Source organism: Podarcis filfolensis (genome assembly GCF_964270895.1).
Source record: "Podarcis filfolensis genome assembly, chromosome: 13".
Taxonomy (NCBI): domain Eukaryota; kingdom Metazoa; phylum Chordata; class Lepidosauria; order Squamata; family Lacertidae; genus Podarcis; species Podarcis filfolensis.
The window spans coordinates 43946485-43969418 of record NC_139615.1 but is presented as its reverse complement, the minus strand read 5'-3'; the positions used below and the strand labels follow the sequence as shown (position 1 = coordinate 43969418).

At 47.9% G+C, this 22934-nt stretch overlaps 3 protein-coding genes and 1 long non-coding RNA gene across 8 annotated transcripts in view; 2 read left to right on the top strand and 2 right to left on the bottom strand.

Annotated features, from left to right (window-relative positions):
• LOC310747709 (uncharacterized protein) overlaps positions 1 to 17740 on the top strand; it is a 30392-nt gene extending 12652 nt beyond the window's left edge. The window contains exons 4-6 of the mRNA XM_083582575.1: positions 5943 to 8468; positions 11204 to 11412; positions 13271 to 17740. Of these exons, the coding sequence (XP_083438701.1) occupies positions 5943 to 8468; positions 11204 to 11412; positions 13271 to 13340 (2805 nt within the window). The 3' untranslated portion in view covers positions 13341 to 17740. The remainder of the gene's footprint in view (positions 1 to 5942; positions 8469 to 11203; positions 11413 to 13270) is intronic.
• The window catches only part of LOC310747938 (tigger transposable element-derived protein 1-like), a 943100-nt gene that overhangs the window by 444158 nt on the left and 476008 nt on the right, over positions 1 to 22934 (bottom strand). The gene's annotated exons all lie outside the window — the stretch shown is intronic.
• LOC310748248 overlaps positions 1 to 22934 on the top strand; it is a 110642-nt gene that overhangs the window by 85523 nt on the left and 2185 nt on the right. The gene's annotated exons all lie outside the window — the stretch shown is intronic.
• VAT1 (vesicle amine transport 1) overlaps positions 15973 to 22934 on the bottom strand; it is a 41145-nt gene continuing 34183 nt past the window's right edge. Inside the window, exons 6-9 of one of the 4 annotated variants that reach the window (XM_083583355.1) lie at positions 20645 to 22362; positions 20349 to 20599; positions 20128 to 20302; positions 15973 to 19817 (exon numbers count right to left, since the gene is read on the bottom strand). In XM_083583355.1, coding sequence (XP_083439481.1) covers positions 22258 to 22362 — 105 coding nt within the window. In that variant the 3' untranslated portion in view covers positions 15973 to 19817; positions 20128 to 20302; positions 20349 to 20599; positions 20645 to 22257. Of the gene's footprint in view, positions 20303 to 20348; positions 22363 to 22934 lie in introns of all 4 variants that reach the window. The other 3 variants (XM_083583353.1, XM_083583354.1, XM_083583352.1) reach the window with 3 other exon arrangements.

Genomic DNA, 22934 nt, shown 5'->3' with positions numbered 1-22934 from the left:
AAGAGGGGTCGGTGGGCACCGACCCCTCTCGCTCTCCAGGCTTCGCGGACCTCTCCGCAAGCAGCGGGAGCACTCCCGCTGCTTGCGGAGAGTTGCCAGCATGCGAAGCCTGTGCGCGCTGAGCTCAGCGCGCCCAGGCTTCGCGGACCTCTCAGCAAGCAGCGGGAGCCAGCGCTGGGCTCCCACGGCTTGCAGAGAGCTGCCTGTTTGGGGGCTGGGGTCAGGGGAAGCTCGAGCCTCCCCCGCCCCAGCCCCGCGCCTGGGGGGGAAATAAAATTTTTTCCCCTTTATTTCCCCCCCCCAAAAAAACTAGGTGCGCCTTATGGGACGGTGCGTCCTATAGGGCGAAAAATACGGTAATTACAAGTTGATTTTACACATCTGGGATTATGGAGCCCGTAAATGCTGTTTAGAGGGAAGGTTCCCTGCTCACATTTTCTGCCAGCAGAATTGTTTGGTGTTGATTGATTGGAGTCACTGGACTTTGGAGCGACTATTTACTCAGTAGAGCTGGAAGTGCACTTTGGACATGCTCACGCACACACACTATGCAATGGGGTTTTTTGATTGTGCGCCATGAGCACTATTGAATCATAGAATCATAGACTTGTGGAGTTGGAAGGGACCCCGAGTGGCATCTAGTCCAGCCCTCCTGCAATGCAGGAATCTCAACTAAAGCATCCATGACAGATGGCCACCCAACTTCTGTTTAAAAACCTCCAAGGAAGGAGAGTCCACAACCTCCTGAGAGAGACCGTTCCACTGTCAAACAGCTCTCACTGTCAGAAAGTTCTTTTTTTATATATATAAGATATTTATTGAGATTTTACAAAAAACAAAGATTAACAAAGTAACAAGAAAACATATAAAAAGAGAAAGGTGGAAAAAAAACATACAAAAATACATAAAATAGAAAAAATAAAAATAAAAATAAAAAATGCAAAAAACGAATAAGAAAAGATTAAAAACAAATCCATTTTTTGTATCTTTAAACTCATTAGCTTGTTTCCTTGACTTCCTCACACCTCCCCTTTTTGTATTCCCATTTACATAATCAAATCAACAAATCCTTACCCTCTTTCATTTCTCTTAACTCTATATCTTAACATATTATAACTCTATATTTTCATCTATTATCAATCCATTTTTGCATATTCTTATTAACTTTGTGGCTAATACCACTTATTTTCAATCCAACATCATTTTAACATTCATTAATTTTACAGTGTTTTTGAAGATAGTCTTTAAATTTCTTCCAGTCTTCTTCCACCAACTCTTCTCCCAGGTCTCGGATTCTGCCAGTCATTTCCGCCAATTCCATATAGTCCATCACCTTCATCTGCCACTCTTCCAGAGTGGGTAAATCTTGTGTCTTCCACACTGTCAGAAAGTTCTTCCCAGTACGTTTCTGAGCACAATTCAAAGGATTGGCGCTGACCTTTAAAGCCCTAAATGGCCTCGGCCCAGTATATCTGAAGGAGCGTCTCCACCCCCATCGTTCTGGCCGGAGACTGAGGTCCAGCTCCAAGGGCCTTCTGGAGGTTCCCTCATTGCGAGAAGTGAGGTTGCAGGGAACCAGGCAGAGGGCCTTCTCGGTAGTGGCGCCCGCCCTGTGGCACGCCCTCCCAGCAGATGTCAAGGCAATAAGCAACTATTTTACTTTTAAAAGACAACTGAAGGCGGCCCTGTTTAGGGAAGTTTTTTATGTCCAATGCTGTATTGTTTTTAATATTTGGTTGGAAGCCACTCAGAGTGGCTGGGGAAACCCAGCCAGATCGGAGGGGTATAAATAATAAATTATTATGATTGTGATGATGATGATGATTATTATTATTTCCAGACTCTTTTCTTGTAGCTTGAAGCCATTGGTTTGGGTCCTAGTCATGCTTAAACTGGTCACTTTTAAATTTGAAAAAAGCAGGCATAGGCCTCTGGATCTGGAAAGCATTCCTGATGTGGAATTCGGCTTCACCCAGTTTCCTTCCAGATACCTCCCTTCTTGGCCCTGCTACGTGCCCCATAGCTGTCAAGTGTCCCTTATTTGAAGGGACAGTCCCTTATTCCAGCGCCATGTCCCACTGCTGTCCCTTATTGATAGATGTCCCTTAAATGTCCCTTAAATGATGTCCCTTAAATTTCAAGGGAAGCAGCTCCTCTCCCTGCCGGCCAGGGAGGAGGGAGGCTCCAACTGTGTTGCTTGGCTGTGTTGCTCACCCAATAAGAAGTCTAAGAACGACTGGGGGGTGGAGCTTGAATGACTTGTGAGTGGCTAGTTAATGCAAGCTGAGGGGGTTTTTGAATGCTGGACGCCATTTTGTTGCACGTGCTGCTGCAAACTTTGCAGTGCAAAGCCAGGCCGGGGAGCCATCTTAAGTTGAGGCTGCATAGGCCTTGTGGTGCATGTGATTCAGATTCTATTCAGTTGAACCTCTGGTTACAAAGTTGGTTGGACAGTGTTCTCGAAGCTACCAGCATGAGTTTGACCAGACTGCAGGAGGACAGGAAGACAGGAGTGCCTGGAACAAGTGAGGCTGCAGGTCCCTTATTTTGGCTGCTGGTCCCTTATTTTCAAGGCTGCTGGTCCCTTATTTTCAAATCTGACGTGCCATTGAAGGTGCTCTTTCCTGCAAACGGCACCTTTTGGAGGCAAATAGCAGGCAGGGAAGGGGCGATTTTGTGCCCCAACCTGGTTCAGGAACAGGGCCTGCAGCTGTTTTTCTTCCAAATAAAAGTGACCAGTTTTAACCATCCTTTTTGAAAGCGCAAACAATGTAAATTTTACCCTCAAATAAGAAAATGTGGGTTCTCAGGCCTGGAATGCATTCCTGTGAACTTTGTGGTTTGAGTTTTAAGCCTGAAATGTGCACATTGTGAAGGAAAATAAATTCCCTTAAGGACAAGATGTTTCTGGGTGAGGCCATTTGATGTGGGCAGAGGGGCAAGCTCCTGACTTCTTTACATCCTGAACACTTTTGCTGTGGGGATGGTCTTGGGAGTCATTTTAACTTCTGATTTTCTTTGTGGTAGCTCCATGATTGCATGGGTAACTGCTCCCCCCCCCCCCCCCAAAAAGCTGGTCCTGAATTCTGAACCTAGCAAGGGATTTGATTTCCCTCTACCTTATTTGTAAACTCTCCTTTTTGGCAGCTTCTGCGCTGCTTTCCTGGTGACTCTCAAGCCCCTAAGTGGGAAACAAAAGAGAGAAATTAAAACACCTCGGAGTCCACAATGCTGCCTTGGAGCCATGCTTCTTTTCACTGCCTTGGCTTCTCCTACGTTGAACATGCCCACATTTCGTTGGATGCCAGGAATGGACAGACACCCTTATCTTCTGAACAGAGGAAAGATGAAAAGAGCTTCTCTCTGTGAGCGAATGAGTTAGTGGTTGACAAAGGTGCCTTTTCCCCATTGATGGGCATTCCTGCACCATTTTATGGTCCTCGCTCGTTTTCTGGTTAACCGTGTAAACACTTTTGTGTTACGCCACACCTCACAGCAGCGACTGGTGCCCCCCTGCTCTTTCTCAGAATTCCAGCCCCCAAAGGTTGGCAGCCCCTGTTTAAATAATAAATAATAAATTTTTATTGATACCCCGCCCTTCCCGGTTCAGAAAACCGGGCTCAGGGCGGCTAACAACAAATTTAAAACACTTAATTGATGCAACAAAAAACAGCATAAAATACAGTATAAAATGTGAATAACAATAAATTCAAAATTCAAAATCAATTTAGGGGGGAAATCCATCCAATAAACATTAGATGATCACCAGGGCTAGCTGGCTAAATTAGTCCTCTTTGGGCCAGCGAGGAGACCAGGGGAGAATTAGCTGTGGGATCCCAGAACCAGTCTCGCCAAAAAAAAAAAGGGGGGAGAGGGAGGGAAGGAAGGGGGAATAAAAGATCAGGCTAAGTTCAAATTGAAAGCCAGGCGGAATAGCTCTGTCTTACAGGCCCGACTTACCTAAGTGGCCATTTTGTTTATTTTTGTTCTTTCCTGGGCTGGTGTGGACAACCAGCAGCTGAGTTCCTAAAAGAACCAGGTGTTTTGATCCCCCGTGGCTTGGCTTCCTATCCACCTCTTGTTTTGGAAACCCTGATGAAGAGAGAGATTTCTAGCCTATGCTGAAGAAAACTGGGTTTACATCGTCTAACATTGTATATGCCATCAAATGCCAACAGTGTCCTTCAGCTCTCTATATTGGACAAACAGGCCAAACCTTACGCCAAAGAATAACCGGACATAAATCGGACATCAAGAATCACAAGACAGAGAAACCAGTAGGAGAACACTTCAATCTCCCAGGACATTCTATACAAGATCTCAAAGTAGCTGTTTTACTACAAAGGAATTTCAGAAATAGACTGGAAAGAGAAGCTGCTGAATTGCAACTCATTACCAAACTTAAAACCATGGAGAGACCTGGTCTGAACAAAGACATTGGATTCTTATCTCATTATACATGACAAAGCCATTTTTCACCTTCTCACCCCTTGCTTTTTCCTGTAAGACCTATTGCAGTCGTTATGAGTCGTCAACAGGCTCATCACAGCTATCTGCCAATCACCCATTCCCACCACCCTTCTGAGTAATACCCCTCCCCACCTTCCCACTATATAGAAGGATCTGGCAACTTCTGTTTCGGTGTATCTGAAGAAGTGTGCATGCACACGAAAGCTCATACCAAGAACTAACTTAGTTGGTCTTTAAGGTGCTACTGGAAGAAAAAAAAATTTTTTTGTTTTGTTTTGGGTTTACATAGTTTGTCATTTCTTTTTGTAAACCTGGCATGAAGTCGGACCTTTGACAAAGGTTTTCTTTAAATAAGCCTTCCAAACAACAGTAAATCCTCTTCCACCAAGCCTGGCTGTGCTGCCAGAATTGGAATCAGGGCAGGAAAAATGAGTCTTGAGGCAACAGGACTGCAGGTGGGGGGGGGGGGGCATGGAACAGAAAGGCGACTGCCCTCATCATCCCATTTATTTGGGCCGCCAAACATTTTATTACAGGTGTTTTAACAGGTGGCACTTAAAAGTTAACAGTCCAGGAACATAATGTCAGTTTGCATTTCTTGATCTGAGGTGTCGAGATCTTTCATATTCTGATTAATGCAAGAGGGTTCTGGAAGCTTCTGTGTATGAAAGGAACAAGCAGAAGGTTCATGAGGTTTGGGTTATACCTTCAGAGAAGCTGAGTACAGCTGGCTTAAACTGGGTCTGTTACCTCTTTCTGTCAAGGTCATGCTGACTATAAAAGTAGGGCCAGAAGGAGCCTGGGTTTCACTTTTCCTTTTCCTTCTGGTGTGGTGTTCTTTACATAGTATGTTATAGTGTTAAGGTTTAGACTTACTATAAGAGCCAGTGTGGTGTAGTGGTTAAGAGCAGTGGACTCGTAATCTGGTGAACCGGGTTCGCTTCCCCGCTCCTCCACATGCAGCTGCTGGGTGACCTTGGGCCAGTCACACTTCTCTGAAGTCTCTCAGTCCCACTCACCTCACAGAGTGTTTGTTGTGGGGGAGGAAGGGAAAGGAGAATGTTAGCCGCTTTGAGTCTCCTTCCGGTAGCGATAAAGCAGGATATCAAGTCCAAACTCCTCCTCCTCCTCCTCCTCCTCTTCCTCCTCCTCTTCTTCTTCTTCTTCTTCTTCTTCATCTTCTTCTTCTTCTTCTTCTTCTTAAGTTAAGTCTTCTGCAACTGGTTTTCTTATGGACAGTGTATTGGATTGGTGACCATTATGCTCATTTGCCTTCAGTAGCAGTAACGGTCTGCGGGATGAAATATAATTGCCTCTGGTCTATTTTTTCGGGAATCCTGCAACGTGTTTTAAGTTTTCACTATGCTAACTATACGTTGGACTTCTGCTCTGGATCAGTATTGAGTAGAATTCCATGACACATAATTCCATCCTTGACATGCCACCTAAGCAGCTCTTGCTTTCCTCCTCAGATCTTTGTACGCGTCTGCATGAAGGTGGATTATGGCCGCTTCCCCGATGGAAAAGACATCCTGGATAGTCTGTGCCAGAGGTATGGGGGCATCCACATCAACTTCAACACTCAGGAGATGACCTGCACTGTCAAAGGCGGCTTTGTGGAGTTGCAGGCCTTCAGCTGTGAGCTGCTGAGGTGCCTCAATAGCAAGCAAAGGGCTGGCGTTCCCTTTGCGAACGGAGGCAGATCTGCCGAGAAGGCTGCGGGAGATGGCGTCTCGCACCAGGAGGAGTCTCGGGCAGAGAAGAAGAGGAAGAAGAAGAGGGACGAGGAGGAAAAGGCTGCAGCAGGCCCATTGCAAGTCCAGGAGTCGGCAGAGAGCCTCATAGAGCCCCTGGAGGACTTCTCTTTAGCGATAGACTCAGACATCTACCTCTACATGCAGAAGTTCTGCGGTGAGGAATTGGGCAACATTTTCCACAAGCAGCAGGTGGGTGTTGTGGACGTCCACAGCGACGGCATCACCACCCTCTACCTGCGAGCAGCATCCAATGGGGCTGGGGGAGTTAGCGCCCTAGTTTCGGCTCACCTGGCTCTCTCCCAGCTTTCTCAGCAACTGGAGGGCACCCTGCGGAAAGAGAAGGTCAACAAGCGAGATTTGGGGATCGCCGGCGGCGGCAATTTTCCAGCAGAGCTGGAGAGCCTCTACCCTCTGCTGCTGATTCAGGAGGAGGAGGAGGATTTCTGCCTCATTGGGAATTTGGCGGAAATTTCCCAAGCCAAGCGGCACATCCAGGAACTGATTGCCGCAAGGGGGGCAGCGCAGGATCACCGGAGACCCGGCGTTCCCCAGGCCGCGTACCTCCAGGGTCCTAGCTCTCTGCCTGCTCAGCTAGAGTCGCCGGCGGAGTCCGTGCCAAAGAAGCTGAGCTCGCCAAAGCCCAACAGCAAAGCCGAGCACAAGCTGGCTGCCAACTTTTCAAGTCGGGGTAGCCTACCGGCATGGCTGCCAGCTGCCAGCTTGTTTCCAGCCACAGAACGCCCGGCTCCAGAGAGCGAGCGTTCCCTGCCGTTTTTGTCTGCTGCTACTGAACCAAAGAGCCAGATCAGGCAAGCTCTGGAATTCCAGAAAGCACCGCAAGGGATGAAAGCAGATCACTCGTCGTCCTCACCTGCAGGCACCGTGTTGAGTTCCAAGGGCTGCGCAAGCCTTGGTCTCACAGAGCCTCCGTCCCTCCGTGCGGTCACGAGCGCCTTAGGATCTTTGAACCTGTTTGACACCACAGGGGCTGCCGACTTCAGAGTTTCCGAACCGAGGCCCCAGCTCAGAAGGTCCAGCAGCCTCTCGCTGCAGAAGTCTCTGAGCAGCAATGAGTCCATGCCTGAGCCCAGGCTAACAGCTCAGGTCGATGCAGCCCATTTGAAGCAAGCGTCTCAGGAATATCTCCACCGTACTTTGCAGAAAGAGATCAGAAAGGATGGGTTGACACAGATGGAGTACAGCCAGGAAATGGAGTCTCCGATTACCAAACAAAGGCACTCTTTGCACGCTGTCCAAAGCGATAACGGGAGTCCTTCAGGCATGCAAAAAGCAGAGGCCCTTGGAGAGTCTTGTACTTACATTTACGACAGCTTCACCTACACTGAGTTGGCCATGGATGGACCAGAGGATGAGGCCCTGGGTGAATTGTGTAGGTACCTGAAAAATTTCGACGACCGCATTGTCGTCAGCCGGGACAGGTACAAGCTGGGCCTTATGTACCCCCGCGAGGAGAAGTTGCAAGTCCTGGAAGTGTTCCGCTTGTTCTCTGCCCGCCGGATGGCTGCCCTATCCGAGCAGACTCCCTTCCGTGATGGGAAAATTCAGGGTGAGACATCGGCTGCAGGGAGCGCTCAGCAGCCGAATGAGAGCAGGAGAGCCAGCCTGCTAGAGAGCTCCCTTGGCCCGGACAGCCTTGCCGGAGACACATCGCCCTCACAGGCTCAGAGACAGGGCAGCGGTTTCCAGCCTGCGCCGGTGCAGAATTTCCCAAGTGACCACAGAGCATGGCAGAGTGAGGCCCTCGACCAAACCCCGGGTGCCAGCAAGCAGGGCCGCTCCAGGAGACTGTTGGCTGAGAGCAGGCAGGGCTTGCCAGACAAGTTCCATTTAGCGAGAGACTGCAATAAGGAGGGGAGCAGCCAGGAAACAGAGAGGACCCCGCTGAGCTCCTTGCCTGACCTGCCACGGCACGCTTCTCCCCCAGCTGGAGAGGGGCTTGCCTTAGATTTGGGCCTGAGAACCACCAGCCTAGGAAGCGAGTCGGCGGCTGAAGAGTGTGTGCTGTGCCAAAACAGCCGCCCCACCCTGTCCGATGCCCCTTGCCCCCACAAGCCTTGCAGGGTGCGAATCCCAGGAGGCAGTGCTTCGCTAACTCACCCCGGCGCCTCCGCTGGCATTCCCGGAACCTTTGGAGCTTCCACCATATCGCAGAGCCTCCCTGGGTATATCCGAGATCCGACACTCAAAATAACATACAACGTTCCTGACGGCGTGCAACAAGTAAGTTCCTAGCTGCCTGCTCCCTCCGTTCCGTCCCATCCCATCTTCGATAATTGTCAAGCTGTATTTGAACTCTGCAGTGTATGCTCCCTATTACATTTTGCAAAGGTTATGGGTCCCGCCAGCAGGAGGGAAAGTCAGGGGGTCTCGTCCTAAACTGGCACCAGCTTACCTACTTAACATCTTGCAGACTCTGTATTTAACCTTCCGTTTGTGTTGCGTTAACAGATTATATGTGGGATAATGTGAATTGAATTGGGGAGCTGGTGGCGCTGTCGTCTAAACCACAGAGCCTCTTGGGCTTGCTGATTGGAAGGTCGGCGGTTCGAATCCACACGACAGGATGAGCTCCAGTTGCTCGGTCCCAGTTCCTGTCAACCTAGCAGTTCAAAAGCACACCAGTACAAGTAGATATATAGGTACCGCTGCGGCAGGAAGGTAAACGGCTCTGGTTTCTGTCACGGTGTCCCATTGTGCCAGAAGTGGTTTAGTCATGCTGGCCACATGACCTGGAAAGCTGTCGGTGGACAAATGCCAGCTCCCTTGGCCTGAAAAGCGAGATGGGTGCCGCAACCCCATAATCTCCTTTTACTGGACTTAACCGTCCAGGGGTCCTTTAGCTTTTAGACTCAGTATTTAACCTTTCATTTGTATTGTGTTAACAGATTATATATGAGATAAAGTGAATTGAATAGCCGTTAGGAATAATGTCAGTTGAACAGCACATGTGCATAACAACCAACAATTGTGCACATTCTCCAGTCAATGTGCAAAAATCTCCAGCTGGCCTTGAGGAATGTGTTTTATCAGGACAGGGTTTTGTATATTCTTTAGATAATATGCATAATCCCTATGACTCATCAGAGAATCTGTGCATGTTGGCAAAATCGCTTATACCTCCCAGTCAATATACACTGTCCCCAAGAAACAACAGCCTTGGTTTCTGTTGCTAATTAATGTAGTCCTTTCAAGGTTTCACAACTGGGTGTGGGCCAATCGGTAATCTTTCAGCTTGAAATAGATTGTATGCATAGTCCAGGAAGTGATGTTGGAGAATGACGTATTGTAAATATGTACAATGACTGGTTGTTTTGTGCATCAGCTGCTCAGTTCATCTTGCACCTTTTATATGTGTGTGTGTGTGTGTGTGTGTGTGTGTGTGTGTGTATGTCAGTTTTTGGGCGGTTCCTCTGCATGCGGCACTGAGCTGAGAGGGTGCAAAATTGAGAAGATCCATAAGTGAGAAGATCCATTTGGGGCCACCAAATTTTTGCCTCACACAGGGTGCCATATTACAAAAGATTACCCAAGTCCGTCCTTGATTACAGCAAGCTCCAGAATGCCTTTAAAAAAAAAAAAAAGTGTTAAGGTTTATATCCCAGCTTCCCTCAAAGAAGTTCAAGGCTTTCCCATTTGTGAGGTCAGTTAGGCTCAAGACCACCCAGTGGAGATTTGAACTTGTTTCTCCCCAGCCCTGTAGCCTGCAAAGAGCCATACTTTGATGCCCTGTTCTGTGTGTCTCATATAATCTGTATGTGGCTACCTTCTTCTTGAGTTAGAATTCCCTGCCAGGAATTCTAATTGCTGGCTGAATCTCCCACATTCCGATCCTCTGCTCTGAATTCCAGGTCCTTTGCCAGCAACTTCAAGGTAGTGGCAAAACAACAATAGCAATTCTTCTTTTGTACAGAAGACTTTATAGATGCTGCCCTAGATGCAATTTAGATGTTGCAGCCAGGCATAGCAGGATTCCACAGCATCAATAAATTGAACGGTAGCTTGTTTTCACATAAATTTGTTTTGCTAGCTATGAGGAAGGAGTGTTGTAATGTTCAGCACCTGCATTCTGCTTTTGATGATTTTGCAGAGGGTGGATGGAGGCAGACATAAAAGGTAAAGGGACCCCTGACCATTAGATCCAGTCGCGGACGACACTGGGGTTGCGGCGCTCCAGAGGAAGCCGGTGTACAGCTTCCGGGTCATGTGGCCAGCATGACTAAGCCGCTTCGGGCAAACCAGAGCAGTGCACGGAAACGCCGTTTACCTTCCTACTGGAGCAGTACCTACTTATCTACTTGCACTTTTTGGTGTGCTTTCGAACTGCTAGTTTGGCAGGAGCAGGGACCAAGTAACGGGAGCTCACCCCGTCGTGGGGATTCGAACCGCCGACCTTCTGATCGGCAAGCCCTAGGCTCTGTGGTTTAACCCACAGCGCCACCTGCATCCCATTACGCCTTGCCTATTGAGCCTGTGTTCATTTCACACCTTTTAGGATTTTTGTTAGGGGGGCAGGCTTTGGGGGGGGGACAGAAGCTCAGTTTTGTATTGTTTTGTATTGGTTTTTGCTTATTTGGGAGGCAAGTGCCCCCTCTAGACTACGCCCATGGGAGGGGCACAGGAAGGAAACAAGGTTGGAAGGGGGCCACGGTCGGAAAAGGGTTGTGAAACACTGGTCTGTCATACCCTCCCCTCCGTACTCTTTCTACTCTTACAAATGCTCCATCCTGCACCAGTTCAAAATTATCTCTTCTTTGAAAACCTAATATTTGCAGAGATAAGGCTGAGCAATGGCATTCCAGCCCCTTAATATGAATGCCCTGGGATTAAGCTCAGCTTTTGGGGAGTTCCTTTCCACTACACACATAGAGAAGAGACAGAGACAAGAGACTTGCAGGTGACGTCGTCTTTCTGTTCAAGTAATTTTTTTTTTTAAAAAAACCCTCTTCTTCCCAAAGGCTGGAGACCCTTTCCCAGGACATCTGTACCGAGGGGGCCACTTCGAGGCCTTTCTCCCAGACAACACAGAGGGCCGGCGGTTGATGGTGCTCCTGCACAAAGCATTTGAGCGTGGTCTGACGTTCCATATCAGAACCTGCGGTTTGGAGGAGAGGGTGACTTGGGGACCCATCCCCCACAAGACCTCCATGGAGGGGGGCAAGGCCAGGTACCGTATTTTTCGCTCCGTAAGATGCGCCTGACCATAAGACACACCTAGTTTTTAGAGGAGGAAAACAAAACAAAAAATATTCTGAACGAAACAGTGGATGTATGATTTTTGTGGTTCATGCTGTGACCACAGACACATGATTTGACTGTGAGTTTGGGGTAGCCAAATGCAAAAATCTTGAGAATCCATGTGAATCGTGCTTTGTAACCATGTTTTTGCGCCATTGCGGCCCCATGAAACAGTGGGTGCGTGATTTTTTTGGTGCAGGCTGTAGCCATGGACATGCTATGTGATCTGATGGTGAATTTGGGGTGACCCAGTGCAAAAATCCTGAGGATCCATGGGCTTTTACCTCCCCCTTCCCAGACAGCCTCCTTTATTGCTAGCCTCCTTTATCTCTCTCCCCAATCGCTTACTGATCAACTGCTTCCTTTCAACAGTCCCTTCCCTCTTGTTTGCTTTAGTGTCTTTTCCTTAGCTGGAGCAGTTTTTTGCTCCTCCTTTTCTTCTAATTTCTCTCCTCAATGCTTTAGTCTTCCTGTCTCCTCTCCTTGCAAGTTCACTGTCTTTACCTCCCCCCTCCCAGGCAGCCTCCTTTATTGCTAGCATCCTTTATCTCTCTCCCCGATCGCTTGTCATCAGTGGCTTTGTTTCATCACCCACTTCCCTCTTTCAAAACAAAGCACGATCTGCTTTTTGCCCCTGGGCAATTCAGCTCCAGGGACCACGCATTCGCTCCATAAGACACACAGACAATTCCCCTTACTTTTTAGGAAGAAAAAAGTGTGTCTTATGTAGCAAAAAATACGGTGGGTGTTCTATGGGTGCCCAGGGTAGTGATGTTCAGCAACCTCCCATAAGGCCTCAGGGGTGACCTTGTGAGGTTGACAGGAAAGGGACGACAAAGGAACTCTGGAATTTGAAGAATGGGATTGCCAGGACAGGAAAGGAGTCAGAGGCGGGTGCGTCCGAGGAGGAAGGGTGTTGAGGGGAGAGGATGATCATAGAAAGCCTTAAACCAAGGATGGCCAGTGGAAGAACCTCTCTCCCTGGCTGGTGTTTCCAGCAGCTGCTGTTCAGAAGAAGCATTCTGCTTCTTCTCTCTCATCTAATGATGGAGGCACAGGAGAGCCAAATATTGATGTGAAAGGAATGCAAAGATCGGCCTTTGTAGTGGAAAAAGGCTTCTAGACGTTATGGCAGGTGCAAAGATATACTTGGCAGCATATAGGCAGTTCCTGCTAAAATCCCCAAAGCCAGGGAGGTTGTAGAACAATTTTTTCCCCGTTGAGGGATGGGGAGCTTCGGGTTCTGTCTTTTCCTTCCCCTAGCATGAATTATGCAGATTTCCTTAATTTACAGAATGCATTACAGGCCAGGGAAAAGGGATCAGGCCTCTTTTGCACAATTTCATTTTATTCCTTAGCACAGAGCAAGCACACAAATTCTTAGTGTTTTTAAGTGCTGTCTGTTTCCAAATTTTCCATCTCGTGGGGCAGGTATCGTAAATCTTTAGACTGCGGCACCATGATCCCCTGCTGTTTTTTTGCAGAGCTCAGCCACTTTTCTCTAGCTGCTAAGCCCTTTGTTTCATGGTAGAGAGACACTGGGCAATGTTCGCTTGTCTTCTCCCCGTTTTCTAGGAATTTCAGCTGAGAAAATTGTGGGGAGGCTGCACTTTGCATGGGGCCCCCGTGGTTAAACCATTCCATCCCCTGTTTAGTGTCTTCCATGAGATCCTTCACAGGATAACCCAGTTGGGGCGTTGGAATATATATGCCACAGTTCTGGGAAAAGGGTTGCACTGAATGGCTTTATCCCACAGCGCACACCCGGTTTGCTTCTTTGCTTGCAGAAACGGCTACCCAGACAGCCAGTACCTCCAGCAACTGAGTCTGAAGCTGAAAGAGCTGAACATCGAATGAAGGCAAACCCTCCTCCAAGCACCTTGGGAGCTCAGCAGGCTCCCGATCTTCCAAAGCCCAAAATCTTGAGGAATTTGCCACAAGACACACTCAATCCTTAATCAGGATCTTTCCACCATTAACGTCTCCCAGCACTTCTGCCTTTGGTCTTCTGGGCTTCTTGCTACATTCAGAGCACCTGAAGGCCTTTCCACGCAAAGGGATCTTGACACGAGGACTTGCCGTTTCGTTGTTCTTCTGTTGTAAGAGAATGTCAGGAGTGCATGCAGGAGCCGGGCCCTGTGACCAGTAGGGCTTCGCAGGACTGGGGCCTTCTTAAGTTTGCTCTGGAGAGGCAAGGCACGGCCGCACAGGTGAGGCCACTTGGTATCTCACTGCACCTGGTGGCTAGAGCCGGAAGGGATATAAGGTCACCTTTCCCTTTGGCTCTTTACCTCAGCAACACGTTTCCTGCCTTGCTACGTTTGGCTTCGTGACTCCTTGCTTCTTGATCCTCGGACCCTTGACTTAGTGACTCCTTGCTTTCTGACCCTCGGACTCTTGGCTTCCTGACTCCTGTTCCTGCTCCCACCCCGCCATCTTGCCCCCGGTCCTGACGTCCCCAGCCGGGCCTTCGATTGCCCGTGAACCGGACAGTGACAGAGAAGCTCTTTGACATGAGGGCTGTTCACATGCCTTCTGAAGGAGTACGATTCACATGGGAGGACTGCTGCACTTGCAGTCATAAGATGCCATCACATTAATAATAGGTTATGCCACAGAGTCTGAGGGAGCTCCCTGTCCCAGCTCCTGCCCCAAAACACGCAAGCAGAGTCTCTTCCTTGGAAGTAAGAAATATATGGGCTCAGCAGCCGTGGTTCAGGAGCAGGGCAAGTAGTTCAGAACTGGATTTAAGTGGCATAGATGTCCCAACAAGTTTCCAGGCCCTGCCCTCCAAGCTTCTAAAGACTAGAGGCTGATGTAAGTGCTCACTTGGACGGACTCCCTCGCCATGCGGAAATGTCAGAATTGCAAACACATGCTCTGTTGGGGTGGGTGGATCTGGTCCTATCCACAAAGGCAGCAACTGGTTGTGGGTGACAGGGTTGCCTCCCGGGCTACCCAGCCATTCCCAATCTTTGCAGAGGCTCTCTGATCTGCAGGAAGGTCGGGCTGGGGGTGGGAAGAGCCAGAATCCCTCCTTCCCCTTGGGGAAGACAGGAGAGCTCCCACTCCCCACTGGTTTTTCCCTTTTCCTGCATCAGAGCCTACCAGGCAGGCGTTTACGTAAGAGCAATTCTCATACAAGAGGGAAGGGGTCGGGGAAGTGGGATGAAGGCCCCCTTGCTCAGGTCCCTTTGCAAGCATTGAAAGCAGTAAGTTATTTGTGCATCTGATTCGGTGCCAGGCCTAAAGCTACACTATTACTGGGAGAAGAGGACAAAGGAACGTGGGGAGGCTCTCCCAGGCCTTCAGATCTCGGCATTGTGATCTCGCTCCTAGCCTTGCAGGGAGAATTGTCCTCAGGCAGGGAGGGGTTAAAAAGCACATACAGTAGACCTGCCACTTACTGGTGCGCATTCAGTTTGACACACCTGGCAAGTTGCGATTCTACTGTAAATAAAAGCTCTTGTCCTGTGTCTCCACTTGTGCCTTGTAGCTTGAGTGTTTTAAGAAACTTGCAAATAAAGCTGTATTAATTCTCCATTCTTGCTTCCTTCTCCATGATGGCCAGGTTGCCCAGTCTGCTGTACATTGCAAGGTTTGCTTATCTTTAAATGCAGCTGTAACTGTAATGGACCCTGTGTTGCACCGATAGACGAAATATACACCTTAGAACAGCACTTCTCAAATGTTTTTCCACAACTGGTCTGCCTGTTAAAGCAATCATAACACACTGTGCTGGGTGCTGTATGAATTTGATTGCATTTCCGGTTTTATGTGTTATCGCATTACAATTGCATTCCATAGAATTCAAATTGTAATACAATATGCGAAGAATAAAAGCAATAAGATTACAACTAAAAACCAATATATGTAACACAGACATGTTGTGGTCCGTATGAACGAAGTTTTCTGCCTTAGAAAGTTGCAAGATGAAAGTTGAACTCCATAATCTATTCCAGGCTTCCTCAACCTTGGCCCTCCAGATGTTTTGAGACTACAGTTCCCATCATCCCTGACCACTGGGTCCTGCTAGCTAGGGATCATGGGAGTTGTAGGCCAAAAACATCTGGAGGGCCGAATTTGAGGAAGCCTGATATTCTGAATGCAAGGACACAGCACCTAGAAATTGTGAAGTTATAATAAAGAAAAGTTTTATTTTTCTCCTGCCTGCCCACAGTTTTATAACTCTTCCTTTGGATTGTCTTTTATTCTGAACCCAAAATGTGCCAAGTCTTTCTTCACATGTAAAGTACCATTATATTATTATTTTTTCCCCGGTTGGCAGATGTGGGAAGTTACAGCCATGTGAATATCGGTGCACATACTCTTGCACCTCTCTCTGCCAGCTGTGGATCTGGAAATGTTCTGAAACTTCCCAGAAAACACAAATAACAAAGGATTCTCATCCTTGGCTGCAAAGCTCAGAGCCAGCAAACACCGAACTGCTTTTGAATGAATGAAAGAGCAGAGGATCACAGGACAACGCTTATCTTTCTTTTTCGTTATGCTTTTAATGAACACCCAAAAAACACATAAGGCATATGGTAACATTAGGCAGACTAGCATTTCATGTCTGAAATCTGTGTAAACAGCATTGGCACATTTGCGTGGTCGACGCACACACACACACACACACACACACACGTGCGCAAGCAGAAAAGAGCGAGCTTCTTTCGAAACACCATACGAGACTTTTGAAGAAGCGCCTTGAACCATAAGAAAACACACAAGCTGCTCATCACGAACCATCAAAAGAGGAACGAATGGGACATTGTGCCACAGCCTGCAGTGATAGGGACTGCGGCCATGTGCCCTGGCTGCTAACTGCCCTTCGCTCAGCAGAGGCGCCCCAGGCCTTAAGAGTATCTGGCAACATTAGTGGTGGCTCCACAGGTGATTTGAGCTGCATCAGGCATACCTGCCGATGACCGTAACGCCTGGAGGCTCCTCACTTGTCACTCAAGACGACACCACACAAAAACACAAACATGCAAATAAAATGTATTGACACAGGCAGGGCCTTCCTTGCATCTTCCTCCCCTCCCTCGACCACCTCGACTCTCGTTTTCCCTTCCACCATCTCTCATGCAATGTTCCTTGTTACCGTTTTCACAAGCCAAGCTCAACCCAATCCACAACTTGTAGAACATTTTTGGGGGAAGAGCGGCACAGATGCAACTCTTCAAATTCTGAAGGACGTTTACGCCAAGTCTGGTGTGTCCTGCCAATCTGCCTGAGGATCAATGTTCTTTATCGCAGAGTTGAAAAACCGAGTGCTTTTAACCCACCCCCAACTCCCTCCGCCACCAGAAGAGTTACAGACGACACCATGAATAGGAACGTTGTAAAAATGTGGATTAGGCAACTGTGATTTTGATATTTTGCAAGGAGGCCCGCCATCGTGAGGATTTTTTGGATAAAATCCGTGCTCAGTTGAGTTTTGCCTCAGGCACCAACGCAGGTGCTAGCTTTGGCACATGAGGGTTTTATTTTATTTTTAAATCACTCTGAGGCAACTTTGCCTCTCGCATCTATGTTGTGTGAATGGTTCCTTACATGGTGGGAACGGGCGCTGTCCAAAATGCGTCGAACTGTAGCTCACATGGGGGCCAGTAGCGTCGAACTGTAGCTCACATGGGGGCCAGTAGCTTAGGAAGGCAGTGAAACTGAGATAGTCTCATTGCCTTCAGTAATAGCTTGGGTGTGGTGTTGTGCTTAAAGTCCATTGAGCTGGAGGGGAGAGGGGGTGAGAAGGCACATTTGCAGTTGAATTGTTCAGACTTTGGCCCTCCATTATAGCCCACCATATCCTAAACAGCAGCCTTCACCTGCCTCGCTTTAGCTCAAAATGCCATTTCATCTTATCTTGAAACAGTGCAACAAAAATCCATACAGAAAACAAGAGTGTTCTTATTGTGACGAGTTTTGCCCTTTGGAGTCAAGAAAACTCAGGTGACAGCTTATCTTTCCCCCCACCCCCACTTTGGTCCTTGAAGTTACGTACATGCAGTTTTAAACAAATTATATATATTTTTTTTTAGAGGGCCAAGGGCCTTTATTTAATCCCTGTGGCCCGTTAAAAAACAAACAAAAAACAGTTGTCTTAAGCACACACTCAACACTCATACTCTCACACAATTAAGTCACAAAATAAGGGGGCGTTACTATAAAATTCAAGATTACAGTGTTAATCAGCAAGGCAACATAGAGCAAAGTTATAGTGCTTTAAGATTGGATGTCTCCTGTATTTATTTTGTTTAAAAAAACTTTTAGGTACTGAGCACTAAGACAAGTCTGTGTTAAATGTCTAGCACAAAGGGGGAGATATTTTACTGTTCAGGAGGAGTGTTTCAGAACTGTCAGGTGTGGGGGGAGCTGCAAAAAAACACACAAACAGGAAGGGAATAGGATCATCACTTGCTGTTGCTACGGGTTAATGTTTTCTGGTTTTTCTAAGTGTTTTTGCACATGGGACAAATGCCTTTTCACCTCTCTCTTCCCAAGAGCAGTGGGATAACCTTTTTTTAAAAAAGCTACTGAGCAAAATTCATGCTCCTTGTAGCTTCCTAGAGCACATTAATATTCAGAAGTGGTGCTCTGGAAGATTTAAGGCTGCAACCCTACATGTATTTTACCTGGGAGAAAGTCTAATTGAGCATAATAGGTCTTACTTTTGAGGTGTGTGTAAGATTGCACAGCAGAAAGACCTTCTCAGCACATCTCTGAAAATGTCCAATGGCTCCCAGCATTTGGGATCTCGGGAGAGCTCCGCTCAAATTCTCAGAGAGCACCACGGGTTCATGCGCTTGGGCAGAGGCACACTAAAATGTGCCAGCCTCGTCGCTGCTTGTGTAAAATACAAGCCATAAATATTTGTGTGTTCACACAAGTTCCCGGCGAGAGGGAGGAGAAATCTTCTAAACAACTCAGATTTTGGCAAAGGCTTCTGGGGTTAGATAGACCTTACTCAATGTCTGAACAAGGCACTGGCGACAGGGTGGGGTGGAGTAACAATGCAGCATAGAAGTTCTTACCAAGGCAAGGTTGGTCCCTTGCAGTATTAAACAGGATGAGGTTACAAGAGTTTTGGAATGCCATCCGGAATAAGGCACCAGGCAGCAGCAAGGAGGAAGGCAAGACAGAAAGGAGGCTATATATTTTTTTTTAAAACACGGAATAGTGAATTTTTGCACCATTTCCCCTCTCTCTGTGGGAGATGGAAGCTCCATGTGTTATCTTTTTTTCACTTAGCACACGGCAGAGTTGGGAGTCCCGCCGGCAAATGTTGCAATCCTATGCAAACTTACCTTGGAGTAAGTCCCACTGAACTCAGAGGGGCTTACTACTGGGTGAACACACAAGTGACCTGGATTTAGAGGAGAAGAAAGGACTATGTTGGGAGGTTCGCAGCCTCAGCAAGTCGGCAGGCAATGTTTGTTCTTCAGTATAGCCGCTCTCCACTAACAGCCCATCTTGGCCTGGGTTGCATTTGACTGATCTGTGAGACGGTGGCTAGCCAGCTGACCTTGCCTTATGAACATACGTTAAGCTGGCTTGTGCCAAGTCAGAATATGGAGCGCCAGTGGCCAGGATTTCACAGCTGGGAGTCTTTTGTGCCATCAGTCTTTCCCGACATCTTTCAACAACAGCCAGCAAGGACTGAACTTGCGACCACCTGCCTGCAGATCATGTGCTCCACTTTTGGCCGCACCCAACCCTAGGGCCCTGTAAGAATTAATCTGACATTTGCAATACCCTTCACTATGTGTGGCATGGTAGGACGAAGGATGCTCGACCCATGCTAAATGGCCTTAAATCCAAGTTGCTTGAAAAGATGGGACACATACCCCCTAAGAAAAATAATATTCCAGCACTTTACTTGGAGGGAATGACAATACAAACTGGGGCAAAAATAAAAGAGGCACAGCAAGGAAAAAGAAAATAGTTCCCAGAATCGGCTCTTTGCAACTTTTGGTTAGAATAATCCTCCTGACTTTCGGTTGTTAAGATCAAGTTACCTTCTGTGCTGATGGTGTAAGAAACCTCCTTGCCTAGCTCACTTGCAGAAATTGCTGGACCTGTTTGTTGCGTGTGTGGGTAGCTAAAGGGAAAGTCTTGAAAAACGTCGGCATCAGCAACTGCTTCAGCAGCCAAATGCCTGGATGGACTGGGAAAGGCTCTTTTTGGGCACTCTCACACGCTGAAGGTGTGAGATTCAAAGTGTTGGTGCTGACCTTCAAAGCCCTAAACGGCCTCGGTCCTGTATACCTGAAGGAGCATCTCCACCCCCATCGTTCAGCCCAGACACTGAGATCCAGCACCGAGGGCCTTCTGGCGGTTCCCTTGCTGCGAGAAGTGAGGTTGCAGGGAAGCAGGCAGAGGGCCTTCTCGGTAGTGGCACCCGCCCTGTGGAACGCCCTCCCATCAGATGTCAAGGAAATAAGCAGCTATCTTATTTTTAAAAGATATCTGAAGGCAGCCCTGTTTAGGGAAGTTTTTAATATTTAATGCTGTATTGTTTTTAACACTCGACTGGGAGCCGCCCAGAGTGGCTGGGGAAACTCAGCCAGATGGGTGGGGTATAAATAATAAATTATTATTATTGTAAGGTGTGAAGTCTCCGTGCCTCCCGCAACAGGGCCTAAAGGGCAGGGGTAAAGAACTCTCATCCCTATGGATGTTGCTGAGACTACCATTATCACCGGCAACTGGCCGTACTGGCTGTGACTGATGGGAGCTCTTAAGGTTTCTCAGGTTCTCTATCCCTTCTTACCATAAGGTAAGGTGGAAACATTCCTGCAGGCAATTCCTGGCACCTAAGGGCCTGCGAGACTATAGTCCTGAAATGAATGATGGGGGCACCGTGGGTTTGCCGTGAGCCAAAACACAGCCCACAGTTGCCTTCCACTCTCACTACGGGGCCGGGGAAAGGGAACCAGGGAAAAATGCCCAGGTTTTACTGCTGCGATTCCCTGTGCTCTTTATCGTTTCTTTACGCCAGGCAGAGGCAGAATGCTACCCTCGGAGGTTTGCTGCCTTCGCCAGGTATGAACATCAAGGAAGGGGACTGGGGAAGTGAGTTGGATCCCTTTGTTTGGACCTAGGGCAGCTTCCTGGAAGGTGGGCCAGAGCTGACCCCAAGGCAGGTACAGCAGTGCTTGGAGGGGAAACTCAAAACTGGCACAATTTTTAAGGGCCGTATCTACTCCATGTGTCGAGCTACAGAGTGATGCTTTGTGGCCCGAAGACTTAAAAAGGTCGAGAGGTTTGCTGAAATGGAAGAGAGGGGGGAAAGAAGGCTCGAAGAAGAGATTAGAGCCCGCAGAAGTGGCACAACACAGCTTAAGGCAGCACAGCGACTCATTTTCCACACAGACCACTAACCAAAAGTGACAGGACCGGAAGCAGAAACTCTCTGCTCGTTGCAGGCAACTGCTAAATTTCGCTGCCTGTTCTCCCACAGCCTGACAGGAAATGCAAACGTAAAGGGAACATTTAGCCAGCGTGTAATTCTGCTAGCTGTGTTCTGGAAGGCAACCGGCCTGTGCCACGCACCTGAAGGTGCTCTTGCTCTCAAAGAAAAACGACGACCAAGAGTTGCAGCAGGGAAGGGTTTCAGTGTCCCTCCCTCCAGCCAGATTGCGTATAGATTGTTTTCCCCATTCAAACATCCAACCACCAAGTCATGTGCCATTTACATGACCAGGACAGCTGATTCTGCAAGCGATAGCACGGTTTTTGAGATTGCCGACAAGTCAGCTGCTTGCAGACTAGTCAGCTGCTTGGCACCGTTGTGTATGTGTCTACACAACCCGATTAAAGTGGAAAAAAAACCCCAAGGTGTCTCTCAAAAGAAACCTAGGTGCTTTCTGTTGCCTCCTTCACATAACCATTGCAATTGCCAGGCAGGGTTTTTTTAATTTAAAAAATGGTTTAGATATGCTAAGGTTGCCAGCGTAGCAAATGGACATTTGCGTACTGGAGGAGGTGACAGGATCAAGGGCATGTCTGCATCAAGATAACGCAGAGGCACAATTCTCTGCCTCTCCTCCATTCTTCGTGTCACAGCAGAGCTGAAAAAGTTGGATACGCGTCCTGCTTATTAAATTTGCCCATCGGAAGCGGCAGGTTTGAAGCTCTGTTTCCATGGAGACTTTCGATGGCTGCTGTAATAATAATGTGAGTTTTACGTGCTCTAAAGTTATTAGTCACCAGAGGCCGGGGAGGCACTGGGTGGGAAGAGAAGAGGGCTCAGGAGGTGAATTTGGCATGGATTTTGTGGAGTTGTGGGTAGGTTACAAATAAAGGGAAAAGAAGGACCCAGAAATCAAGAGGAAATTTCAGTGGGTGTGTACTTGACTCAGGCACCTGCAAGTTCACATTGGGCCTTGTTATTCCTTTAATGGAGAGTTAATGCTACAGGAGCAGAGATGCAGGATCAATGCAATTCCTCTCTGTGATTACTTTCTATTTATTTACTTTTGAAAGGAGGCCGGCCAATGCTTTAGAGATGGTGCAAAGCGTTCTGTGAAACCCAGAAGCTTGCATCGCCTCCAGAGGCCACCAACCGACGACAATACATGTGTCTTTTCGGTCCTTACACCACTTATTCCATGAACAGCAGTGAGAGATCTATATGCCCATTCCTACTTCCATCAAAGGGTCAGACATGGGGAGGGGGACAGGTTTAAAAAAAATAAAAAAAATAACACAACCCAAAATACAACAACATGAGGACCTGAGGTCAGACAATCCACCCACGCCTTTCACTTTAGTTCTCTGCTGCTTTGCTTTCGTCCTTCGGTGGTGCTTCGGGAGTCAGCACAACTTTCCCAACGTTCTTCTTCTCTTGCATCTGCTTCATGGCATCTACCACCTGCGGGGGGAAAAGGATGAGGGGCTTCACTTTCTTCCTTAAGGGTCTTTCAGCTGGCACTAGTCTTCCCCCCGCCCCCAATACACACACATCAATCCTCTTAGGCGGCAAAGACAACTGTGGGATCTCTCGGAACTGGTCCCCTTGGAACAGGGTCAAAAATCCATCTGCAATGTTGGTCAGCCAGATACAACACCCAAAGGGAGACTGGCCCTCCCCAACCTCTGAGAAACAGAAGATTTTCAGCTTTGGATTGATGAACGCTTCATGAATTTGTGCAGTCCTTGAATGCTATTCAGATAGCTGTAGCTTTTGCAGCATCCACTACCAACAAACTCAGCCAGTTTGCAATTCAATGTGTGAGCGTTTCCTTTTTACCATTGCAGAATTACTGCTAATAAAAAGGTAAAGGACTCCTGGATGGTTAAGTCCAGTCAAAGGCGACTATGGGGTTGTGGCGCTCATCTCGCTTTCAGGCCGAAGGAGCCAGCGTTTGTCCACAGACAGCTTTCCGGGTCATGTGGCCAGCATGACTAAACCGCTTCTGGCGCAACGGGACACCGTGACGGAAA